Here is a 22,505-nt window from a genome sequence, read left to right on the forward strand (position 1 = left end):
GTCAATACTGTATTATTGTACAATGCATGACATCAATAAAATTAAAATTGAAAATTAGGGCCGGTTTCCGAGGACGGGATTTAGCCAAGTCCTAGACTTTAAACAGCTGGAGTCAGAAAATTGGCTTTCCGAAACGGGGCGTAGTCGCAGTCATTGTCATAGTCACGTTTGAATTAAATTTCAAAAATCTAGAAAATTGAACACAAAATAAAATAAAGAGAAAATAGTGTAACGTTTCAGCTATTTTGAATTATTTAGGAATGTCTAATTTCGTCAAGGAAAAACGTTTCCAATTATAGAAATGAGAAAATAAAAACGACGACTACTGTTATAGAAGCTGCGACTACGCCCCGTTTCGGATAGCTAATTTTCTGACTCCAGCTGTTTAATGTCTAGAACTTAGCTAAATCCCGAGTTTGGAAACCGGCTCTAAAAGTCTAAATGAGGCTTATTTTGCAATTCTTCTGTATTTGAAGTATGAATTTGTTTCTTTTTTCAGGAACTAACAAGCTTGCTGAAACAGAATAAACCAATTTTTTCGGCCAAATTTCCACCTAGAAGTGACATTGTTCTCCTTGATGACTCCGATGACGAACAGGAAGATGATTCTGGAGGAGAAGGTAAAACTAGTAGCTCTGTGAACAGTAGACCTCACGCAGTATGCTCATCCACAAATACCTGATTGAAACTATAGACGTTATGGAAATACAGCAATAGACTGGCTTCTCTACACTTCTGTGTAATCATTTGTCAGCTGATTTATGATGAATAATTCTATAGACTGATTTTTAGTCTACTAGTAGTTCTGTGAACAGTAGACCTCACGCAGTATTCTCATCCACAAGTACCTGATTGAAACTATAGACCTTATGAAAATACAGCAATAGACTGGCTTCTCCACACATCTGTGTATTCACTTGTCAGCTGATTTATGATGAATAATTCTATAGTCTGATTTTTACTCTACTAGTAGTTCTGTGAACAATAGACCTCACGCAGTATTCCTATCCACAAGTACCTGATTGAAACTATATACATTATGGAAATACAGCAATAGACTGGCTTCTCTACACATCTGTGTAATCACTTGTCAGCTGATTTATGATGAATAATTCTATAGTCTGATTTTTACTCCAATATTGGCATATGAAGGAGGCTCCTTCTTCCTTTTATATCATCCTTGAAATGCAAAATTTCCAAAAACCTTGTATATACGTCGACACGCAATTAAAAAAGGAAAATACCTGTCAAATTTCATGAAAATCTATTAGCGCGTTTTGCCGTAAATGCGCAACATATAAACATTTAAACATAAAGAGAAATGACAAACCGTCGACTTGAATCTTATACCTCATTTCGCTCGGTCAATTATGTATTTTGACCTAATTATGATTTCATTATGTATTGTAATTTTATAAAATATTTTGTGACGTAGCCTTATGTACTACTGTATTGCCAGGCTAAATAAGTTGATTGATCGATTGAACCTATATTTGATATATTTGACATGTCGTACACAGTTTGAGCTGTATTCATTAAATGCGGTTTAATATCGAATATCAATAATATAAGACGAAATATCAATAATACCAATAATGTATTAAAAAATATCAATAATACGGTAATAATGATAATAAGTTGTGTAAGTTGTGTAATAACTTTTCTATAAGTTGTGTAATTCTGATTATTAAATAAAATAAAATATAGTGAGGTCCATGTTATAATGGCAGCGTTTGATTAGCAATGGTATTGCTATCCTTGTCTATCATTCAACAAAGCAGATAGCGCTATCTCTTTCTCGCTTTGCTCTGTTGCCAGATCGTCTTTTAACAATGTAGAATTAATAATTCATTTACAAAATATATCATCTTAATTATGAAAATTCATTATTAAATTATTGAAAAATATAATAATTTCTAGCTTAATAAAATATAATTGATTATTTTAAATGAGAATGGACAGTTAATATGACATTAATAAACCTGTATCAGCTACCATCTATAGAAGGCATTGACAAGACAGAGGATCGGCAACGTTGTTCTGCTATCTTTCTTCACTATCATTCTAACGTGGACTCACTAGTTGATTTTTGTGGCGCATAAGTCTGTACGAACCTCACATGAATTTTTTCAATTTTCTTTTTCAGAGATGGAATTAGATGAGGAGGTCTCAAACATTATCAACAATAACGACTTATTGGACAATTTTATGAAAGAAGTGATGGGAAAATTCGATATTGGTGAACAGGAAAAACAGAATGTCGATTTTTTGAAGCAGGAAGGTGCAAAAATGGCAGGTGAGTGAAAAAACTGTAATGAAAAACATAGAAAATAATTCTCCTGTCAGATTAACAGTTCTACATTTTTCTGTGGACTATGTGCCGTTTGCACAACAGCCGGTTAAATTTTAACCGTGATTAATTCCACGAGAACCAATCAGAGAAGCCGTCTTTTCAAAAACGCCATTCATCAACTCTTGTTACTGCAGGAGTTTACTTATTAATTCGTTTTAATAAATTTATTTCAATTGAGTTAAATTTAATTTTATTAAATTTGAGTTTGTTGACTATTTTACTTTCTGGTATGGGGGCATTATACGAAAATGGCATTACTCGCAAATGGGGGCATTACTCGCACTTTAGGTCTCATCCCTGGAAAAACTAGCTGAAGGACATTAAAAGGATAATTATCATTCATCCTTGGAAAAACAGCTGATAATAACTATTTCGTCGTCTATTGGTGATGGAAGTGAGTGAGCGAGTTCATGTGTGTGGGACTGTATCGAAATTATGACTCAGGTGTTGAACTTTTGTAATCATTCAATCAGGTACTTAGTGCCGGTTGCAAAAAAGCCGGGTTATTTTCAATCCTGATTAATTTTCCAGTAGATCCATCTTTTTGAAATGGTCTTCCTTGATTTGGTTCACGTGAAGTTAATCATGATTAAAATGTAACCGGCTTTTGTGCAACTAGGACTTTGTGAGGGAAATTTTTGCATTCCTCTGGGATTTAATCTCAATTTACTGTGATTTCACAGTAAATTCTCAATTTACTGTAATTCACTGTCATTGTTTCTCAATTTACTGTCATTTTATGTGTATGAATGTTATTATAATTTCCTCTTTCGTAATAATTTTTTTATGCTTTTGTACTCCAGAGCGAAGCTCGGTCCCCGATATTAAATAATACATGAGGAGAATTGGAACGTTTGGCACTACACAGGCCCGGTTGCACAACAGCCGGTTAAATTTTAACCGTGATTAATTCCACGAGAACCAATCAGAGAAGCCGTCTTTTCAAAAACGCCTTCTCTGATTGGTTCTCGTGAAATTAATCACGGTTAAAATTTAACCGGCTGTTGTGCAACCGGGCCTCAGTATTATAGACTAACAGGTAACCCGTGTTCCGCCAGGGTCCATTTTAAAAACTTGACAAACTGAAAACTTGACCTACTGAAAACTCGAAGAATTTAGAATATGCCTATAACCATCCTCGGTAAATTGAGAATCAATATGCCGAATTTCAAAGTTAATGAGTTGAGTAGTTGAGACGTGATGATGCGTCATTCGTGAATTTCCTATCCCCTACGTGTTTGAGCCAATTCTTTCCTTTATTATATCATAGATTTGCTTTTGTTTTCAGAGACGATAAAGGAATATGATGAAAGATTTTCTAAAGTATTCACCAGCTTGGAGAAGAGTCTGAATGCGTTCTACCAAATTGGCGTACCTGAAATTGTGGTAAATAAATATATTTTTTACTTATTTATTTATCATTCACAATGAACTTAAGGACAAAGAAACAGACTATACGTGCCGGTTGCACAAGAGCCGGTTGAATTTTAATCGTGGATAATTCCACAAGAACCAATCAGAGAAACCGTATTTTAAGAAAGCCTTCTCTGATTGGTTCTCTTGAAATTAATGACGATTAAAATTCAACCGGCTTTTGTGCAACCGGGCTTATGGGTCGGTTTCCGAGCTCGGGATTTGGCTGAGTTCTAGACTTTAAACAGCTGGAGTCAGAAAATTGGCTTTCCGAAACGGGGCGTAGTCGCAGTGATTGTCATAGTCACGTTTGAATTATATTTCAAAAAACTAGAAAATTAAACACAACATAAAATAGTGTAAAGTTTCAGCTATTTTGAGTTATTTAGAAATGTTTAATTTCGTCAAGGAAAAACGTTTCAAATTATAGAAATGAGAAAATTAAAACTGCGACTACTGTTATAAAAAATGCGACTACGCCCCGTTTTGGAAAGCTAATTTTCTGGCTCCAGCTGTTTTAAGTCAAGAATAATATAAAACGAAAAAGGAGCCTCCTTCATACGCCAATATTAGAGTAAAAATCAGACTATAGAATTATTCATCATAAATCAGCTGACAAGTGATTACACAGATGTGTGGAGAAGCCAGTCTATTGCTGTATTCCCATAAGGTCTATGGTTTCAATCAGGTACTTGTGGATGAGAATACTGCGTGAGGTCTACTGTTCACAGAACTACTAGTACAAATTGTAACGTAGCTACTAGTTTCGGTGATCACACCAACGTCAGGTTATAAAAATCAAGACTGGGCTGCTGTTTTCATTGGAAAGTATAACCTGACCATGGTGTGATCACCAAAACTAGTAGCTACGTTACAATTTGTATTATTGTTTTTACTTTCCTTGCCCTATTACCATAGGTAAGGAAAGTATTGCTTTCCAAAAAAATTTAAGGTTCCCCAATTTCATGTTTTCTATACGTTTCAAGGTCCCCCTGAGTCCAAAAACATGATTTTTGGGTGTTGGTCTGTGGGTGTCTGTGTGTCTGTGAACACGATAACTCCATTCCTAATCAACCGATTAACTTGAAATTTTAAACTTAAGGTCCTTATACCATTAGGATCCGACAATAAGAAATTCAATAAAATTCAATTCAAAATGGCGGATTATGGCTAAAAAACCATGTTTTTCACGGTTTTCTCGAAAACGGCTCTAACGATTTTATTCAAATTTATACCCTAGATAACTATTTATAAGCCCTATCAACTGACATGAGTCTCATTTCTGGGAAAATTGCAGGAGCTCCGTAATATTCCTGAGAAGAATGAATTTTGTTAAATTTCTATCACGATTTTCTCAAAAATGACGACCGATTTTTTTCAAATTCATACCCTGTATAGTTACATATCAGCTCTATTAACTGGCATGCGTCTCCTCCCTGAGAAATTAACAAGGGGTCCACCCCATCCTTGAGAAATTTACTTTGTAACCTCCTTCTCGTGCGTGAGGTCGGTAGGTAGAGCAGTTTATTCAAAAGAACACATGTCGATATTTTGTTAAGAACAGCTGTTTTGACAACTTTAAAAATCCTCAAATTTCATAATTCAAGCAAAGGAAAATGTACTCTGAACACAATCACAATAGTATAATCGTAGTTTTAATTATTTAGCCGCCAATCGGCATAATGTTATTCCCTAAATTATCCTCGTTAATGAGGCTTACAGATCAATGTACAAGGAAAGTTGTGTGAGTGTACCACACCAGATTTTCAATATTCTATTAATTTTAAAGGGTACTATGATTCTATTCTATAAATACAAGAAAGTAGCCCTAAATTCATACATTTTACAAAAATATGGAACTGTCTGTCTGTAGTTTTCTGCTCGTAAGCAGGTCCTTCTATATGGCAGCAGCCCTCCACTCTCTTCTATTCTCTGCCAGTCGCTTCGTTGCATAGTAGCTCATCCCCCTCATCCCCTCCTTCATGTCGTCCAACATTTTGTATCTTCTTCTCCCTCTTCCTCTTCTTCCCTGAATGGTCCCCTCCATGGCATCCACCAACAAGCATTGCCGTCTCATCCAATGTCCCAGCCATCTCCTCTTTCTTCCCTTTATCACATCCAGCAGACTCCTTCTTTCCCCAACCCTCCTCATCACCTCCTCGTTTGTAACTTTATCCCTCCAACTGATCCCCTCCATCCTTCTCCATATCCACATTTCCAATGCCTCAAGCCTGGAACTATCATAATTTATTTATTCATACATTTTAAAAAATATGGAACTATCATAATTTATTTATTTATAAATTTTAAAAAATATGGAACTATCATTATTTATTTATTCATACATTTTAAAAATATGAAACTATCATAATTTATTTATTCATACATTTAAAAAATATGGAACTATCATAATTTATTTATTCATACATTTTAAAAAATAAAGAACTATCATAATTTATTTATTCATACATTTTAAAAAATATGGAACTATCATAATTTATTTATTCATACATTTTAAAAAATATGGAACTATCATTATTAATTTATTTATCCAATAGAGACACATTTGTTTAATCAAAAATTGAGATTTCAACTAAGGGGGTATTCTCTTGTTTTTCAGAGTGTTTCCCCCATCGAGATAATTGATGTCTACGAGGAGCCCAAAGTGGCGCCCCCTCTGAGCACCCCCAAAGAGGGTGCGCTGAGCTCGGCCGTTATACTGAAGAAGCCCCTCTATACGTCCAGGCAGCCCGTCGCCATGAAGAAGGTCACCCAGTACGGGGGTCAGCCGACAACCAGCAAGGCCAGGCCCAGTGTCACCAACGAAAAGGTTAGAGATCCACGTTGTAATGGCAGTTATTTATTTATTCATATGGCTTTTATTGGCAGGGAGATCATTTTGGATGTTCCGCCTCGCCATTTTACCATAAAGAAACAATATCGTAAGTAGATATCCCATGGTATAGGGCGTTTATGTTGCAACTTTTACTGTTGTCTCAAGCCGATTACTGTCTATTATTGTTGGTTTATGATATAAAGATTCGATTGCACTAGGTCTCATCCTTGAGAAAACTCGCTGAACTACATTAAAATGATAATTCATCCTTAAAAAACAGATGATAATTTCGTCGTCTCTCGATAACAGAAGATGCGTGTGCCTGTGTGGAAGAGAGACAGAATTATTTCCAGCTGTGTAATCATAATCAATCAGCGAGAAATTTTATCTAGCTAGACAATTTAATCGATTTGATCAACATAATCTGATTTGTTCACATAACATGATAATCCTCCTAAACTAGAGTATAATATCACAATTTTCAACGTTGATCATTATTTGACAATTTTAAGTGATTAACTAGTGAGTGTTATTTAATTTGGTTTCTATATAATCTAAATTATATATATTTTTTTTCAAATGTTTGAACAGAGAATTGAACCTGAATTCAAGTGTATGGAACATAACCTACTTTCTGGACTATTTATTGTGTATAAATCAAAATTCGGGGAAGAACTACGGTCTTGTCATTCCTGATGATTAATAATTTTTATTGAAATCCGATTTGCTGTTGTTCCAATGTGTATTATAGCATAGAGAAACAATAGCTTGAGTAGATATCCCATGGTATAGGGAATTTATGTCGCAACTTTTACTGTTATCTCAAGCCGATTACTGTCTATTATTGTCTATTTATACTGTTTTATGAGGGTGAGAGTGTATGAACGGCACAATATGAGAGACTACCAGCGTCACACAGCTGCATGGGAAAGAACTACGTGAACTATCGGCTTGAGATAACAGTAAAAGTTGCGACATAAACGTCCTATACCATGGGATATCTACTTACGCTATTGTTTCTCTATGATATTATCATAGAGCAACAGAGAAACATTAGCGTAAGTAGATATCCCATGGTATAGGGAATTTATGTCGCAACTTTTACTGTTATCTCAAGCCGATTACTGTCTATTATTGTCTATTTATACTGTTTTATTGGGGTGAGAGTGTATGAACGGCACAATATGAGAGACTACCAGCGTCACACAGCTTCACGGGAAAAAACTACGTGGACTATCGGCTTGAGATAACAGTAAAAGTTGCGACATAAACGTCCTATACCATGGGATATCTACTTATGCTATTGTTTCTCTATGATATTACCCAATGTCATTTCCTATTAAGGCTGTGCAAAGGTTAAAAGTAAACTTTCTACTGGCGATATTTTCCAAAGTTTTTCGGTTTGTATATCATCAAGCTATCAAAATGAAAAAGTTTTCTCTGGATAACATTTTTTTCTACAGTTACCTTGAAAAGTGACCATTCCCGCACTGATTACAGAACGCAAAGAATCACTTTTCCGCTCTAGTGTGCAAAGTATTATTTTGCGTACTCTTAATACTTTGTCTTAATACTTATCTTGCAGCCGTTGACAATCAGCTGTAAATCAGCTGTTGACATTGTTGGCGTGTATTTTGAATGCGAATTTGTTCTATCTATATTTTTTCTGATTTTTGAATAAATAAAAATGAGAACTCATCAAATTATACATTTTGAATATTTTTAATTATTCATTATTTCAAATAAATTTTTTTCATTCATAAATTGATTGGTTGAACAATTATTTAGAAATTGAGATTTACTCAAAATTATTCAAATTTTCAAATAAATTGGATCAATTTAATTTTAAATTTGAACAAATTATCGATTATTAATTTTCAATTGGATTATCAAGTTTAAAATAAATTAAAGTTGTTATCAATAATAAAATTATACAGACAAACATTTGATGGATTTCAGCCATCATTTTACCCATAATCAACTACTTCTTATATTCAATGGTAACTGTAGGAAAAATTTAATGTGAAATACGTGCGCAAAGTTCCTCAGCTGCACTCAAGAAACCATTCCGTAAACGTTTCTTTCGGTGCAGCAAACTGTCACTTTGCGCACTAGTTGCACAAATAACTATTCTCATAAAATAAAAAGTACAATAGAATAGAAAAACGTTTATTGAATAAATAAGCTCCCTTAAGCGAACCTCAAAGAGGCTGCTTGACAAGGTACTATTATACAAAACATGTAAATTCAAATATAAATATACATATACATATATCAGTGAACTTTATGTTTACTTTAGTTAAATTTAGCCTACTTATCAGTTTATTACACTGTTAAATTTACTTACAGAATTTACTTTACAGTTAAAATTATCTTGATATCGATCAATTAATTGTTGGCCCAGCTCTCAAAAATCTCAAGTGTTATAATATGTAGTCAACCTGAACACAAAATAGAACAGAATGAATTACAACAATACAATACATTAATAATGAGTTACATTATGTTACATCTAAAGTGTAATTATTCAATCAAATCTTTAAATTTCTTTTCAACAGGCGCCTATTAACAAACTGAGCACAATAATTATCGGGTAAATCATTGAAAGTTTTTGGTACAATGTAGATTAAGGTGTTTCTGGCTAAATTATTCGAAGTAAATGGTACAACATACCTCTCATTCCGATTAACTTTCTTAACTAAATATTTTTTGCTAAAGTAATTTTCTAAATTCAAAGTAAACAGAAATATGCCTTTTATATTTAAAACCTTGCATCTATTCATGCTCATCAAAAAATAGTTTTGAGCATTTCTCAAAAGTAAAAGCTTATACTCAAAAATTGTATAAATAAACTGGAGCATTTGCTCAACTTTGAAGCAAATGTTTCAATTCATTCTTTTTTGAAACTTTTATTTGTGAAAATTTGGGAGAAGACAGTTTTGGGCTATGCCTGTTGTCTTCTCCCAATCATATTATATTGTAATCATGATTTGTGATTGTCAATTAAATAAATATTATTAATATTAATTAACATATGCTCAACTTTTGAAGCAAATGTTTCAAAAAAGGTGAGTCTAGTCTAGAGCAGTTTTTCACCTAAAATGGCTCAACTAATTTGTGTGAGGAAGAGGAAACTATACCAGATACGATCACAACCAATAGTTGAAGTACTATAAAACTCTTTTTAGATTCAAACATGATATATATCACCATTATTCCTACAAAATAATAAATACAAAAGATACCTATCGGATATGAACATAGCCATCACAGAATAGGAAGTAGGCATTTGAGAAGATGAGAGTGTAGACGATTATAAGAAGGCTATTGATATTATAAGATTATGCTGAAGATTATTATAGAGATGTCATTTTTTCACGCTATTATTTCAAAATTCCAAACTCAACTAACCTAAAACTCAATTCATAAATAGAAAACAGAGCAGACGACCAAACACAAGCGGTGTCTATACTTACATATTTAGCGAGGCACATTCTTGAGGTGCGTACAGATATACGCGTCGCGAACATGAGCAATTCACTTTTAATCAGCTGACTATATCTGTATTTTTACAGAAACGGTAAGATACAGATATAAAAAGCTTGGCATCAGCTGATTAAAAGTGAATTGCTCATGTTCGCGGCGCGTATATCTGTACGCACCTTAACCTTTCACTATAAAAGCAAAGTAAGGCAAATCAGCTGATGAAAAATCTTTAAAATATGTGAGCATTTGATCCAGAGTTCAGGAGCATAAGGTAAGAGTATAAGGTAAAGCTTATTCATATAAAAAATGAGCAAATGCTTATGCTTCTACCTAATTCACATGAGCAAAACCTCATGCTCCATGCTCATGAGCATATGCTCAGTTTTTATTCATATGGCCCAGTGTCATTTCCAATTAACACTCAGTTTATAGGTTATGTATTGGGTTCGTCGTGTTTTCTCACTAAAAATTTGCACTTTGACTTCTTGAGTTTCTTTTTTATATAGTTAATGGCATAATTTGATCAACATTGGTGTTGCTATCCTTGTCTATCAGCTTTGTATCAAGAGCCTATAGTGAGGTCTACGTTATAATTTCAATTCAATTTCAATTTCAATTTATTAAAAACACACAAAACAAGACAAAACAAAATTACAAAGATTTACGAAACAAATAAAACACAATAAAATGTTACAAATATAAAAAACCATGGACTTAGTGTTTGGGTGTGTTGGAGAAGAGAAAAAAAGAGAGGAAGATACCTAGCCAACTATGGTTTCCCATGTAATAGGCAGGCAAAGAAGAGAAGAGAAGTAATGAGGAAAAAAGGAAGGGAGAAATGGGGGGAAGGAAGAAAACAGAGGAATAGGTACTCAAAATAAAGGTAAGCGAGTCCACTGAAAAATGAAAAAACTAATGAAAAAAAAAAAAATGCTGGAGCAGAAATCTCGAGTCATATATCTAAATGGAAGAAGAAATTACTGTATGTCCAGTTTTTTATATCCAGTTTAATTTTTCCGCTGATCTTATTGTCCATGAGAAAGTGATTCGGAATGAGGTTTATTATTTTAGTACCTATGTAAATTAATTGCCTCCTTATACATTCAATATTAGTGTTATAGGTTACATATTTGTTAGCAGTGGCCCTTAGATTATAATAATTAAGAGTAGAGTTTATTGTGAGAGGAAAATCGGATCTATATTTTATTAAGTACTCAATTACGGTTTTTATGTATAATTGACGTATAGTCATGACCTCAAAATCACTAAAAACCATATCCGTTGGATAGAGCCTGGGTTTGTTTAATATAGTTTTAATTATCAGTTTTTGTGCTACAAATAATTCAGCAATATGACAGTTGAAACAGCCTCCCCAAACAACTATGCCATACTGCAGAATTGACTTGACTAGAGCATGATACATCATTTTCAGGTGGTTCTTATTAAGAATTCTGTTAACTTGGTAAAATTTAAAGGATAAATATCTAATTTTTCTACATATGTATTTAATATGAACATCCCATTTAAGGTTTTCATCAATTATAATTCCCAAATACTTAGTATTATTGACTTTTTTAATGGTGGGACAATCACAATTACCCAAGTTTAAATTGCACTGAGAATGGAGTCTCAAATCTTGATTCTCGTTAGGCTGCCCTACTCTATTTGCAGAGAAAGTAATGTAATTAGTTTTTTCAATATTTAAACTTAAGGTATTCTTATCTAACCACTTCTTAATTAAAAGCATATTATTTTCAGCTATAGTATGAACTTCATTCCATGAATTTCCGTGAAAAATAGCTGCAGTATCATCTGCAAAGGATATCACAGTTGAGTTTAGAAGTCTTAAATTTAAAAAGTCATTTACATAGAGTATGAAAAGGATGGGAGAAAGTACAGTACCTTGAGGAAGACCATAAGAAGTTAAGTTAGTTACACTAGATTGATCATTTATGGTTAGGGACTGGGTTCTATTACTCAGATAGCTTTTGAACAATTTAAGCGAGACTCCTCTGAAACCATAGGACTCTAGTTTATTGAACAAAGTATTATGAGGTATTGTATCAAAAGCTTTGCGTATATCCAGGAAGACCGCAATAGTTTTCTTATTGGAGTTTATTTTATCAGATAAAGTATTGATGAATTTTATTAGAGCGTCAGATGTACTTTTACTATTTTGGAAACCGAATTGGTTCTTGTTGATTATTTTGTTAAGATTCAAGAAAGAAACAACTCTTGACTTTATTAGTTTCTCCATTATTTTAGCAAGGTTGCTGATAAGACTAATCGGTCTATAATTACAGGGATTAGTCGGGTCACCTTGTTTGAATAGAGGTTTTATTTTGGCTGATTTGAGGTGCTCGGGAAAATATCCCTCCTCAAAGCATCTATTAAAAATGAAAGCGAGAGGTTGAGATATAAAATTGGCTATTTTCTTCAGCGTAATATTACCTAGACCATCAATACCAGGACTGCAGTTGTTCTTTAGATTTTTAATAGTTGCCTCAACTTCAACTGGGCACGTTGGTCTCATAAAAAACGTATTATCGATCTGTATTGCAGGAAATCGATCACCAGTATTATCAGGGATATTGATAGTTTGAGCTTGTAATTTACCCACATTTGTGAAATAATTGTTGAGGGAGTGAGCATCAAGTTCAGTACTCTTTTCCTTGATACTGGCCTCACCTATAACCTCGTTTATGCACTTCCACAACTTCATGCTGTTGTTATTACAATTTTCAATTTTCCCTTTATAGTAGACTTCCTTTGCATGATTTATGATCTTATTCAAACCATTACGATAAGCCTTATATTCATTCTTTAAGATATTGTTATTAGGATCTCTTCTGAGTCTAGAATGCATTTTGTCCCGCGTGATTATTGATCTTATGATGCCTTCAGATATCCAGGGCTTCAGGGGACGAAGTCTGTTAGGTATCACTTTTACCTTCTTGCATTGATTGATGAGACTGGTCAAACGATCGACAAATTTATCCATAATAGTGTCAATGCTTCCATTCACGGTATAGATTTCTCCCCAATCTTCATTCCTTATGCGTTCCAATAGTGCATGATAGTTGGTTCTAGTTAATGTGTTTATCAATACGTTTCTATTATCCTTATTGATAGGGACCTTCACCAAGTTCAGTACAACCGCGTAGTGGTCAGTTATGGTTGTCCTAAATATAACTCCTTTAGTGAACATAGAATGGTTGCCTGAATTTTTATAAAAAATGTGGTCAATGCAAGAATTTGTTGTGGTTGTTACTCGGGTATCACCATTTATGTAAGACTTATAGCCATTACTATTGAAAATATGCAGATAATCTTGAACAGGAACACTAGTTGAATGTGTATTTATATTCATGTCTCCCGCCACACATACATTTATTCCATTAGGAATTTTACTGATTTCATTACTCAGACTATTAAGAAAATTATCAATATTTTGATTACTTGGTGATCTATAAACCCCAATCACCTTCACAATAAAATCATCAATTCTTAAGTCAGCACTAACTACATTGGCATCAGAGATATCGAGTGAAACTTCATTGAATCCTATGCAATCTTTTATGTACATGCATAATCCATCACATTTATTCTGTTTAGTGTACTTATTTATTGCCGTATATCCAGGAATGTTGAAAATGAACGGCATATCTGCAGTCAACCAGGTCTCAGTTAATATTATAATGTGAATATCAGTTTTCAATTCATTGAGGCAGCAAATAAACTGATCGAAATTAGCATTCAAACTACGTATATTCATAGACATAATATTGAAACACTCAGCATCTTTATTTCTGTCCTCGTGAAAGTGATAGTTCAAATAATCGTCGATTACATCTGTTTCATTTTCTGTTTCTAAAATATTAAGAACCTCTTCAGTGTCACTCATAACTTATATCATCAGGTCCACTTCTCTTTTCCTTGTTCCATTCAACAAGCCCCTCACTATCTATGAATTTAAGTTTTTTAATTAGTTTGTCCACAGCATCATCTACCAGACTGGTTGTTAAATACCTGAAAGTTTCAGTGTGTCTAGACAAGGCAACAATCGCATGGGGCATGCTGTTATAGATTTCATTCTCCTTGTACTTAATTCTGATTAGAATAACATTTTTATGAGTTAGCCCTTGTGCTTCGTGGATTGTGTGAAGTGCAACATCCTCTCTCCACTTTATAGTATCACCCACCATAAGTTTTCTTCTTGGGTGAATGTTAATATCAAAGTGTCGGGTTGTATCAGATGGTATTCCCCATTTCTGTAAGTAGGCAGAATTGAGATAGCTCTTTCATTAAGCGTCGTAATATTTCCATAGACAGTGGAAAGGACAAAACAAACATCGATAGGACATCTACGAGTTACCGTTTGTTTTGTAAAAGGTTCGCAGAATTCTGAAATTTTATGCCATCTTGTGGCATAATTACTTCTCTCAATGTAGGGTATTTGGTTTGCGTCACCAACTACAATTATTTCTGAGGCCTTACTCAAGTTAGCAATAAAACCGATGTAACCCGCATGCATAAGTAGAGCTTCATCAATAAAAACTCTATTGTATGTTTTATTCTGATTATGATTTATTATATATGAGCCAACTGTCCTGTAATCAAGCTTAAGACGATTACAATGTTTTCGACCATACCTTTCAATGACAGTTTCACGGATTGCTTTAATACCTGCCCGTGTTTGAGTGAGTACTAGATCCTTGCCAGGCTCATGATGCGAGACTATAAAGTAAGATTTACCACAGCCGGGAACACCGTCATACCACTTTATTTTAGGAAGTTTACACTCATGAAGAGTTATTCTATTTATAGTTTTTATTAATTCGCTATTCAGCATAAGTGTAGTATTACGTGTGACTAAAACATATCGTTCTTTAGTAGAGAATTTTAAAGTATCCTCTTGAAATTCTACGTAACTTCCACCCTGCTCCAAGCAATATCCCATTCGGTATTTAGAGTTTGTTTTGAATAGGAATCTTTTCAAATTATTATCATAGATGTTCATATTGTTATTCAGGACGCTTATTAGTTCATCACCTGATATTGACATGTTTCTATGCGTGATCCTAAGAAGAATATTTTTATATATTTTAGCATTTTCGTTATCAGTGTTTTGAAGTAGGGTCCGTAATTCAATCATAGAGTTTATGAATGCTTCACGTTTATTATTACCTTCAAAGAATCCCACAGGGTACTCAACTCCCGGACTATCAGATAGCTTAGGTATATTAAGAAAATTAATTTCACAATAACCTCGATAATAAAAAATAAACTTCAAATCTCTAGCTCCTATGACAGTACTCAAGAGTTCAGTGGCAGGAATATCAAAATAAGTTTCACCAAGATTGTTAAAAGAATCAATTCCTATAATCAAAGGGTAATTGAATTTACTCCAATCATTTATTCTATTCAAAAGATCAATAAGTACCCCATTTTCACCATCATTTAATATGAAAATAGGAATGTTTTTATCAGAAAACAAAACTCTTATACAATTAGAATCTCGTAACACATTCAGGCGATTCCATTCTTCAAGAGAGAAATATTTTTTATTTCTAAGCAGAGAGAGTCCTTTGGATGTTTTAATACTATTTCCTATTTTTGTAAAAGATATCATAACATCAACCCTCTCACCAAAATTATAAACCAGACTTATCTTACTTTTATCAGTATTAGTTGTTACGTAGAAACTAACAATTTTGTTAAGGATGGAATTTAAAGTAATCATTTTGTGTTGGGTTGATTGCTTGATTTTACTATCACTATTATTTTTATCTATCCTCAGTATATTGAATATTTTTCTTTCAGATTCCATAATCAGTTCTATCAATTATTTGTTGTAACGCTTTTTGATAGGAAGGGCACTCTCTGTCACCTACTTTGTGATCGAAAGCTTTTTTATCATTGCGGCAATTTAAACATGAGGGCTTTTTGTCTTATTAGGGCACTCTTTAACATCATGTCCTGTAGTGGAACAGTGAGCACAGGTGTTTTGTGCTTGAGTGCAATGCTTACTGATATGTCCAATTTTTTGGCACTTGAAGCAACGAGAGACGGCAACATAGTCTCCAACTCGGCACACCCTCCAATCAATACCAATCCGCGATTTGTTAATAAATTCTTTTCTTAATTCACCAGTGCACTCCACTACCCAGTGCACGGTGTTTTTGTTTTTCGGTCCTATTTTAAAAATCGGCCTAAAGTTTTTCAAGAAATTTTCCCTACTCAGTGACGATGACTCGAGATTTCTCTCATACACATCGTTTGCCAATTCAGCAGCAGTTATATCTGCAGCGACGTGATACAGAATTATTCTTGGCAATTTGGATTGTGGCTCGCTTACCTTTATGTTTGGATGTTGCAGGACCTTATCACCCAAAACATTTTCCTTATTGGCCCTTGGGTGAAGCACCAACAGCACACCCCCACCACGGACATCAACAGCTTTTTTAATGTTCAAATTTTGTTCACGGGTGATGTTCTTCTTTATTGTTTCTCGAATTTTTCCGCTTTGTTCCTTTTCCGTTCCATTTATTTTTGCTGGCTTCAGGATGATCACATTCTCCTTGGGCGACAGCTTCTTGGTCCGGGGCGGAGACTCCCTGGCTGCAGCAGTGGAGGCGGCACTCGATAATGTAGAAGGTGCGGTCCTCTTCTTTGGCAGTTGCACGGCCTCAGCAAATGAGATCGGCTTGTTGTGGCTTTTTGCAACTTCACTTGCTAGTTTATTCACACTCTGCTCCAGAGTGTGAATTTTTCCAAACATTTCCGCGTTGTTATCTTGTATATGTTGCTTAACGTCTATTCTTTCGATACTTATGTTAAGTTCATTGCACACATTTAAAAACGAATCATAGTCCTCTCTGGATACTTTCTTTTTCAAGAAAATTTCACTCCCCCATTTCAGAAATTTCTCTTGTATATTTTTAAGAGAACGTACCTCGAAACGTATTCCGCTATCGTTTTTACTTTTCGGTGGCAATTCGGGAGGCATATTCATTTCATCCTTTTCCTCCTCTTCCTCGTATTCTAGCTGCGCGGATGGTGGTAGTTTTGTTGGCGTATTATTGGCGAATGGATCATCTTAAGGCTGATAGATCCAAAACACCATAATTTATTGATAGTTTGATAATTGTTTTTTTAAAGAAACAGAACCTAATTTTAAAGAGAGCAATGTTCAAACGAAAAATTTGGTGACACACTTTTCACTCAGAAAAAAAAACGTTGAGTAGTTTTCACTGTGAAAAACTGCTGACTGGACTGCTGGTTGTTGGTGTTGACACAACTTGTTCCACTTTCACTACTAATACTACTCTACACTAATTATTCGCTAACCATCCGCGCATGTGCAGTAGATTCACTTTACGCTCTCTTATCATTCGCGCATGCGCAGAAGAGTTTCTTTACGCTCCCTAATCAGCTGATTGTAAGCAGCTCGCCAAAAAGTCAGATCTTAACTTAAAAAGTCGGTAATCGTAACTCCGCCAATATAAGTAATTTAACAGGTTTGGGCAGTTGTAGAAAAAATGTTGTATGTAATTCGCGCGTAATGCTTCTTTATCGCTCTTGCAAAATTATCACAATCCGCTTCGCGTCGCGTGATAACTGTTTTGCGCGAGCGATAAAGTCGCGCATTACGCTCTTAATACATAAATAGCTATTTCATTTAAAAATTTATCTTTCATTTAAGAAAACCTTCTTCTTTCATTTATTTATAAAAAAGGCTAAGAAAAGGAAGATCCAAAACGGCGGTTATCCCAAAAGTGAGAAGACTTTAACGACTGGGTCTACTAGTGTCAAGAATAATCAGGTTAGATCAAATTAGATTAGATTGCTCTAATATTTTATTTAGATTACAATATATGCTTGCTTATTCACTTATTCCATGTATCCCAATTTATATGATTAAGTGATTGATATAAATATATTAATGATGTAGACAATTTTGTTGAATTTATAGGATATTAGAAATTTTGAAAATAATTCATGGATATTTTCAAATAATTGATCGATTGATTGATTGAGTACTTTATTTATGTAGATTACAATATATTCTGGCTTATACACTATATACAATAGCTTACAATACAGCAAAGGTATAGATGAATTTACATAATATAGACTAAGAAAATAATTATTGAACTGTATATGATATGAAAAAGCAGTTTGTAATATAATATATATAGATAATAATCATATTGTTATGCATCTACATAAATTGGCGGAGCTTTGGACATATCAATGTCCATTCTTCGGAAAGAATATTAAAAATATCCTCCCCACTAACTCTCTACCAAAATAATTCATGGATATTTTCAAAATAATTTTCAAGGATATTGAAAATAATTCACGTAATAAAGTCAATGGAGATGATAGTGCGGCATTGTGGCCAATTTTCCGGCTTCTATATTAGATCAGTGTGAGCAACTACATGCAAGTCACAACATGTTTCAATGGCAACTTTAAAATTTTGTTTTTCGGCTCATGCGTGATCTGACGACGTGCAATTGCACTTCAGAGGAATAATAATATTCTACAATAACTTGTAATAATTGATCAATCAGCTTCAAATTTTGAACACAAAAGCCTGGTTTTCACTTGTAGAGTTAGTGGTCGAGTAACTGGCATACTAACTCTACCGAGCTAACTCTACTTACTTGGTCGAGTAACTGGTTTCACTAGAATTGAGAATAGTAGGTAAAGTGTGTTGTCTAGTGAACAGAACTAACCTTAAAATGTCAATACTTTTTAATGAATTTAGAACAATTAGGTCCGTTTCACAGTGTCAGTTTAAACTAAATTCCATCTTAAACTGGATTAAATCTATATGTCAAGTCTCATTTGTTCTGATGTGGTTCATATTTTAGTAAGTGAAGTGTGTTGGCTAGTGAACAGAACTGATCTTAAAATGGCAATACTTTTTAATAAATTAAGAACAATTAGGTCCGTTTCACAGTGTCAGTTTAAACTAAATTCCATCTTAAACTGGATTAAATCCATATCAAGTCTCGTTTGTTATAATGTGGTTCATATTTAGTTTAAGCCATCAGCTGATTGAATTCAGTTTAAGCTTTCACTGTGCAAACGACCCTTAGGGCCGGTTTCCGAGCTCGGGATTTAGCCAAGTCCTAGACTTTGAACAGCTGGAGTCAGAAAATTGGCTTTCCAAAACGGGGCGTAGTCGCAGTTTTTATAACAGTAGTCCCAGTTTTTATTTTCTCATTTCTATAATTGGAAACGTTTCTCCTTGACGAAATGAAACATTTCTAAATAGTTCAAAATAGCTGAAACTTCACACTATTTTCTCTTTATCTTATTTTGTGTTTAATTTTCTAGTTTTTTGAAATTTAATTCAAACGTGACTTTGACAATGACTACAACTACGCGCCTTTTCGGAAAGTCAATTTTCTGACTCCAGCTGTTTAAAGTCTACGACTTAGCTGAATCCCGAGCTCGGAAACCGGCCCTTATGAACACTAATAGCCTGTTTTTACTTTCCTTGCCCTATTACCATAGGTAAGGAAAGTATTGCTTTCCGAAAAAAATTAAGGTACCCCAATTTCCAAATTTCCATAAGTTTCAAGGTCCCCTGAGTCCAAAAAAGTGGTATTTGGGTATTTGGTCTGTATGTGTGTGTGTGTGTGTGTGTGTGTGTGTGTGTTTGTGTGTGTGTATGAGTCTATGTGCGTCTGTGTACACGATATCTCATCTCCCAATTAACGGAATGACTTGAAATTTGGAACTTAAGGTCCTTACAATATAAGGATCCGACACGAACAATTTCGATCAAATGCGATTCAAGATGGCGGCTAAAATGGCGAAAATGTTGTCAAAAACAGGGTTTTTCGCGATTTTCTCGAAAACGACTCTAACGATTTTGATCAAATTCATACCTAATATAGTCATTTATAAGCTCTATCTACTGCCACAAGCCCCATATCCATATATCTGTAAAAATTTTCAGGAGCTCCGCCCCATCTATGCAAAGTTTGATTTTACATTCCCAATTATCAGGCTTCAGATACAATTTAAACAAAAAATTTCAAGTGGAAAAGATTGAGCATAAAATCTCTACAATTAATGTTGAGTAACATTTTCACCTAAAATTGAAATTAAGCTCGAAATTCGAGAAAATGTGATTATCCAATTGCAAACTGTTGGCAACTGTTGATTCTATTAAATCATTCACTATGAAGAGATATCAGACCTCGTATGTCTCCAGCGTTATTGTCCTGTCACCAGCTGGCTTAGATCTTTGTTTATAAGTAGACTTGTGATGCGCGGGAACACTAGCGTCAGGTGATCAATTTTCATAACGGCAAGGAAAGTTGTGTGAGTGCGCCACACCAGATTTTTTCTTTTCCAATCATTGTATTGTCTGTGCTAACCTAATAAATAAATAATAAATTAAATCGTTTTAATAAATCACAATACTTCTTAAACTTGATAACCTACGGCACAATCCTACTCTACTAGCTCGAGACTGTTTATATTAGCATAGTAGTGGTAGAGTAGAGTGAGACGCGGTGGTGGAGGAAGACAAGTGGTAGAGTACTATCCCACTCTACTCTACTAAAAACTAGTACTCTACCATTACTCTACTCTACTCTACTCTACTAGCTCGAGAATGTTTTCATTAGCATAGTAGTGGTAGAGTAGAGTGAGAAGCGGTGGTGGAGGAATGCAAGTGGTAGAGTACTATCCCACGGTGCTATCCCACTCTACTCTACTAAAAACTAGTACTCTACCATGAACGTTCTCATTGGGAGAGTTCACAAGATAGTTAGTACTTGCCCAGGGAATTCTACCACTAGCTCTACTAATGAAAACCAGGCTATACACGCATTCAATGTGATCACACCCCAACTATTGTATTATTTTATTGTTCAATAGAAAATTTGATTTTAAATGTGATTTTGACTGATTTTTGATTCTATTCCAAAGGCTTTCTCAGGATAATTTCATGCGTGTTTTGTTAGATGAAGAATGTGAATTTCAATGTGATTTTGACTGATTTTGGTTCTATACGAAATACCTTTTTAGGATAATTTCATGCTTGTTTTGTTGAATGAAAAATTAGAATTTAATAGTGATTTTGACTGGAATTTTGATTCTATTCTAAATATATTTTCGGGATAATTTTACGCTTTTTTTGTTGGATGAAAAATTAGAACTTAATAGTGATTTTGACTGTAATTTTGGTTCTATTATAAATATTTTTCAGGATAATTTCATGCTTGTTTTGTTGGATGAAAAATTTGAATTTAATAGATATTTTGACTGAAATTTTGATTATATTCTAAATATATTTTCGGGATAATTCTACGCTTTTTTTTGTTGGATGAAAAATTAGAACTTAATAGAGATTTTGACGGAATTTTGGTTTTATTCAAAATACTTTTCAGGATAATTTCATGCTTGTTTTGTTGGATGAAAATTTGAATTTCAATGTGATTTTGACTGAAATTTTGTGTCTATTCTAAATACTTTTTTAGGATAATTTCATGCTTGATTTGTTGAAATAAAAATTAGAATTTAATAGTGATTTTGACTGGAATTTTGGTTCTATTCTAAATATAATTTTGGGATAATTTTACGCTTTTTTTGTTGGATGAAAAATTAGAACTTAATAGTTATTTTGACTGGAATTTTGGTTCTATTCTAAAGACTTTTTCAGGATAATTTCATGCTTGTTTTATTGGATGAAAAATTTGAATTTCAATGTGATTTAGACTGAAATTTCGATTCCATTCCAGACAATTTTTATGATAATTTTATGCTTGTTTTGTTTACTGAAAAATTTGAATTTGATAGTTATTTTTACTGCAGTTTTGGTTATATATATATATATAATTTATTATTTGTCACAGGTTAAACAACAGTAAGCGTTGACAATAGTCATGTACATTAAAAACATTAAAATTTCAACATTCATATACAAAGTTAGACTTGATAAATTTTTAGAATGGTGAAAATATAATTTGAAAACTAATAAATAATATGTCAGTTACAGCTCATACCTATATAGAAACAATTATCAATAAAATCTGGAAACATGAACATTATACTCGAAAGTAACACGAGAGAGTCTTAATACATTTTTTCTCCAATCAGTTTATTAGGAATTGCCAACTATAGGGACACTGGGCTATTAACCAGCTTTTCAGTCTTGCCCTAAAACTTCTCAGTGTTTTAGCCTCTTTTAAGTGGTTCGGCAACGAATTGTAAAAAGAGCGTCAATGAGTGGATTAAGAGGGAATATTTCTGTACCTTAAATATATTAATTTAATTTATATTATTCTATTTTCATTTTATAGTCTTTTCTCTGCACAATATTTGTTTGATTTTTTATGATTCTGCTGTTATAAAATTTTGTAATTATTAGTTAAATTTAACTTTAAC

At 33.7% G+C, this 22,505-nt stretch overlaps 1 protein-coding gene across 1 annotated transcript in view; it reads left to right on the plus strand.

The window, feature by feature from the left end:
• The window catches only part of LOC111059365 (histone-lysine N-methyltransferase SETDB1), a 74,069-nt gene that overhangs the window by 8,293 nt on the left and 43,271 nt on the right, over window positions 1-22,505 (plus strand). Inside the window, exons 5-9 of the mRNA XM_039441190.1 lie at window positions 500-620; window positions 2,147-2,296; window positions 3,642-3,739; window positions 6,387-6,596; window positions 17,827-17,913. Coding sequence (XP_039297124.1) covers window positions 500-620; window positions 2,147-2,296; window positions 3,642-3,739; window positions 6,387-6,596; window positions 17,827-17,913 — 666 coding nt within the window. The remainder of the gene's footprint in view (window positions 1-499; window positions 621-2,146; window positions 2,297-3,641; window positions 3,740-6,386; window positions 6,597-17,826; window positions 17,914-22,505) is intronic.

This window comes from Nilaparvata lugens, chromosome 14, assembly GCF_014356525.2.
Source record: "Nilaparvata lugens isolate BPH chromosome 14, ASM1435652v1, whole genome shotgun sequence".
Taxonomy (NCBI): Eukaryota; Metazoa; Arthropoda; class Insecta; order Hemiptera; family Delphacidae; genus Nilaparvata; species Nilaparvata lugens.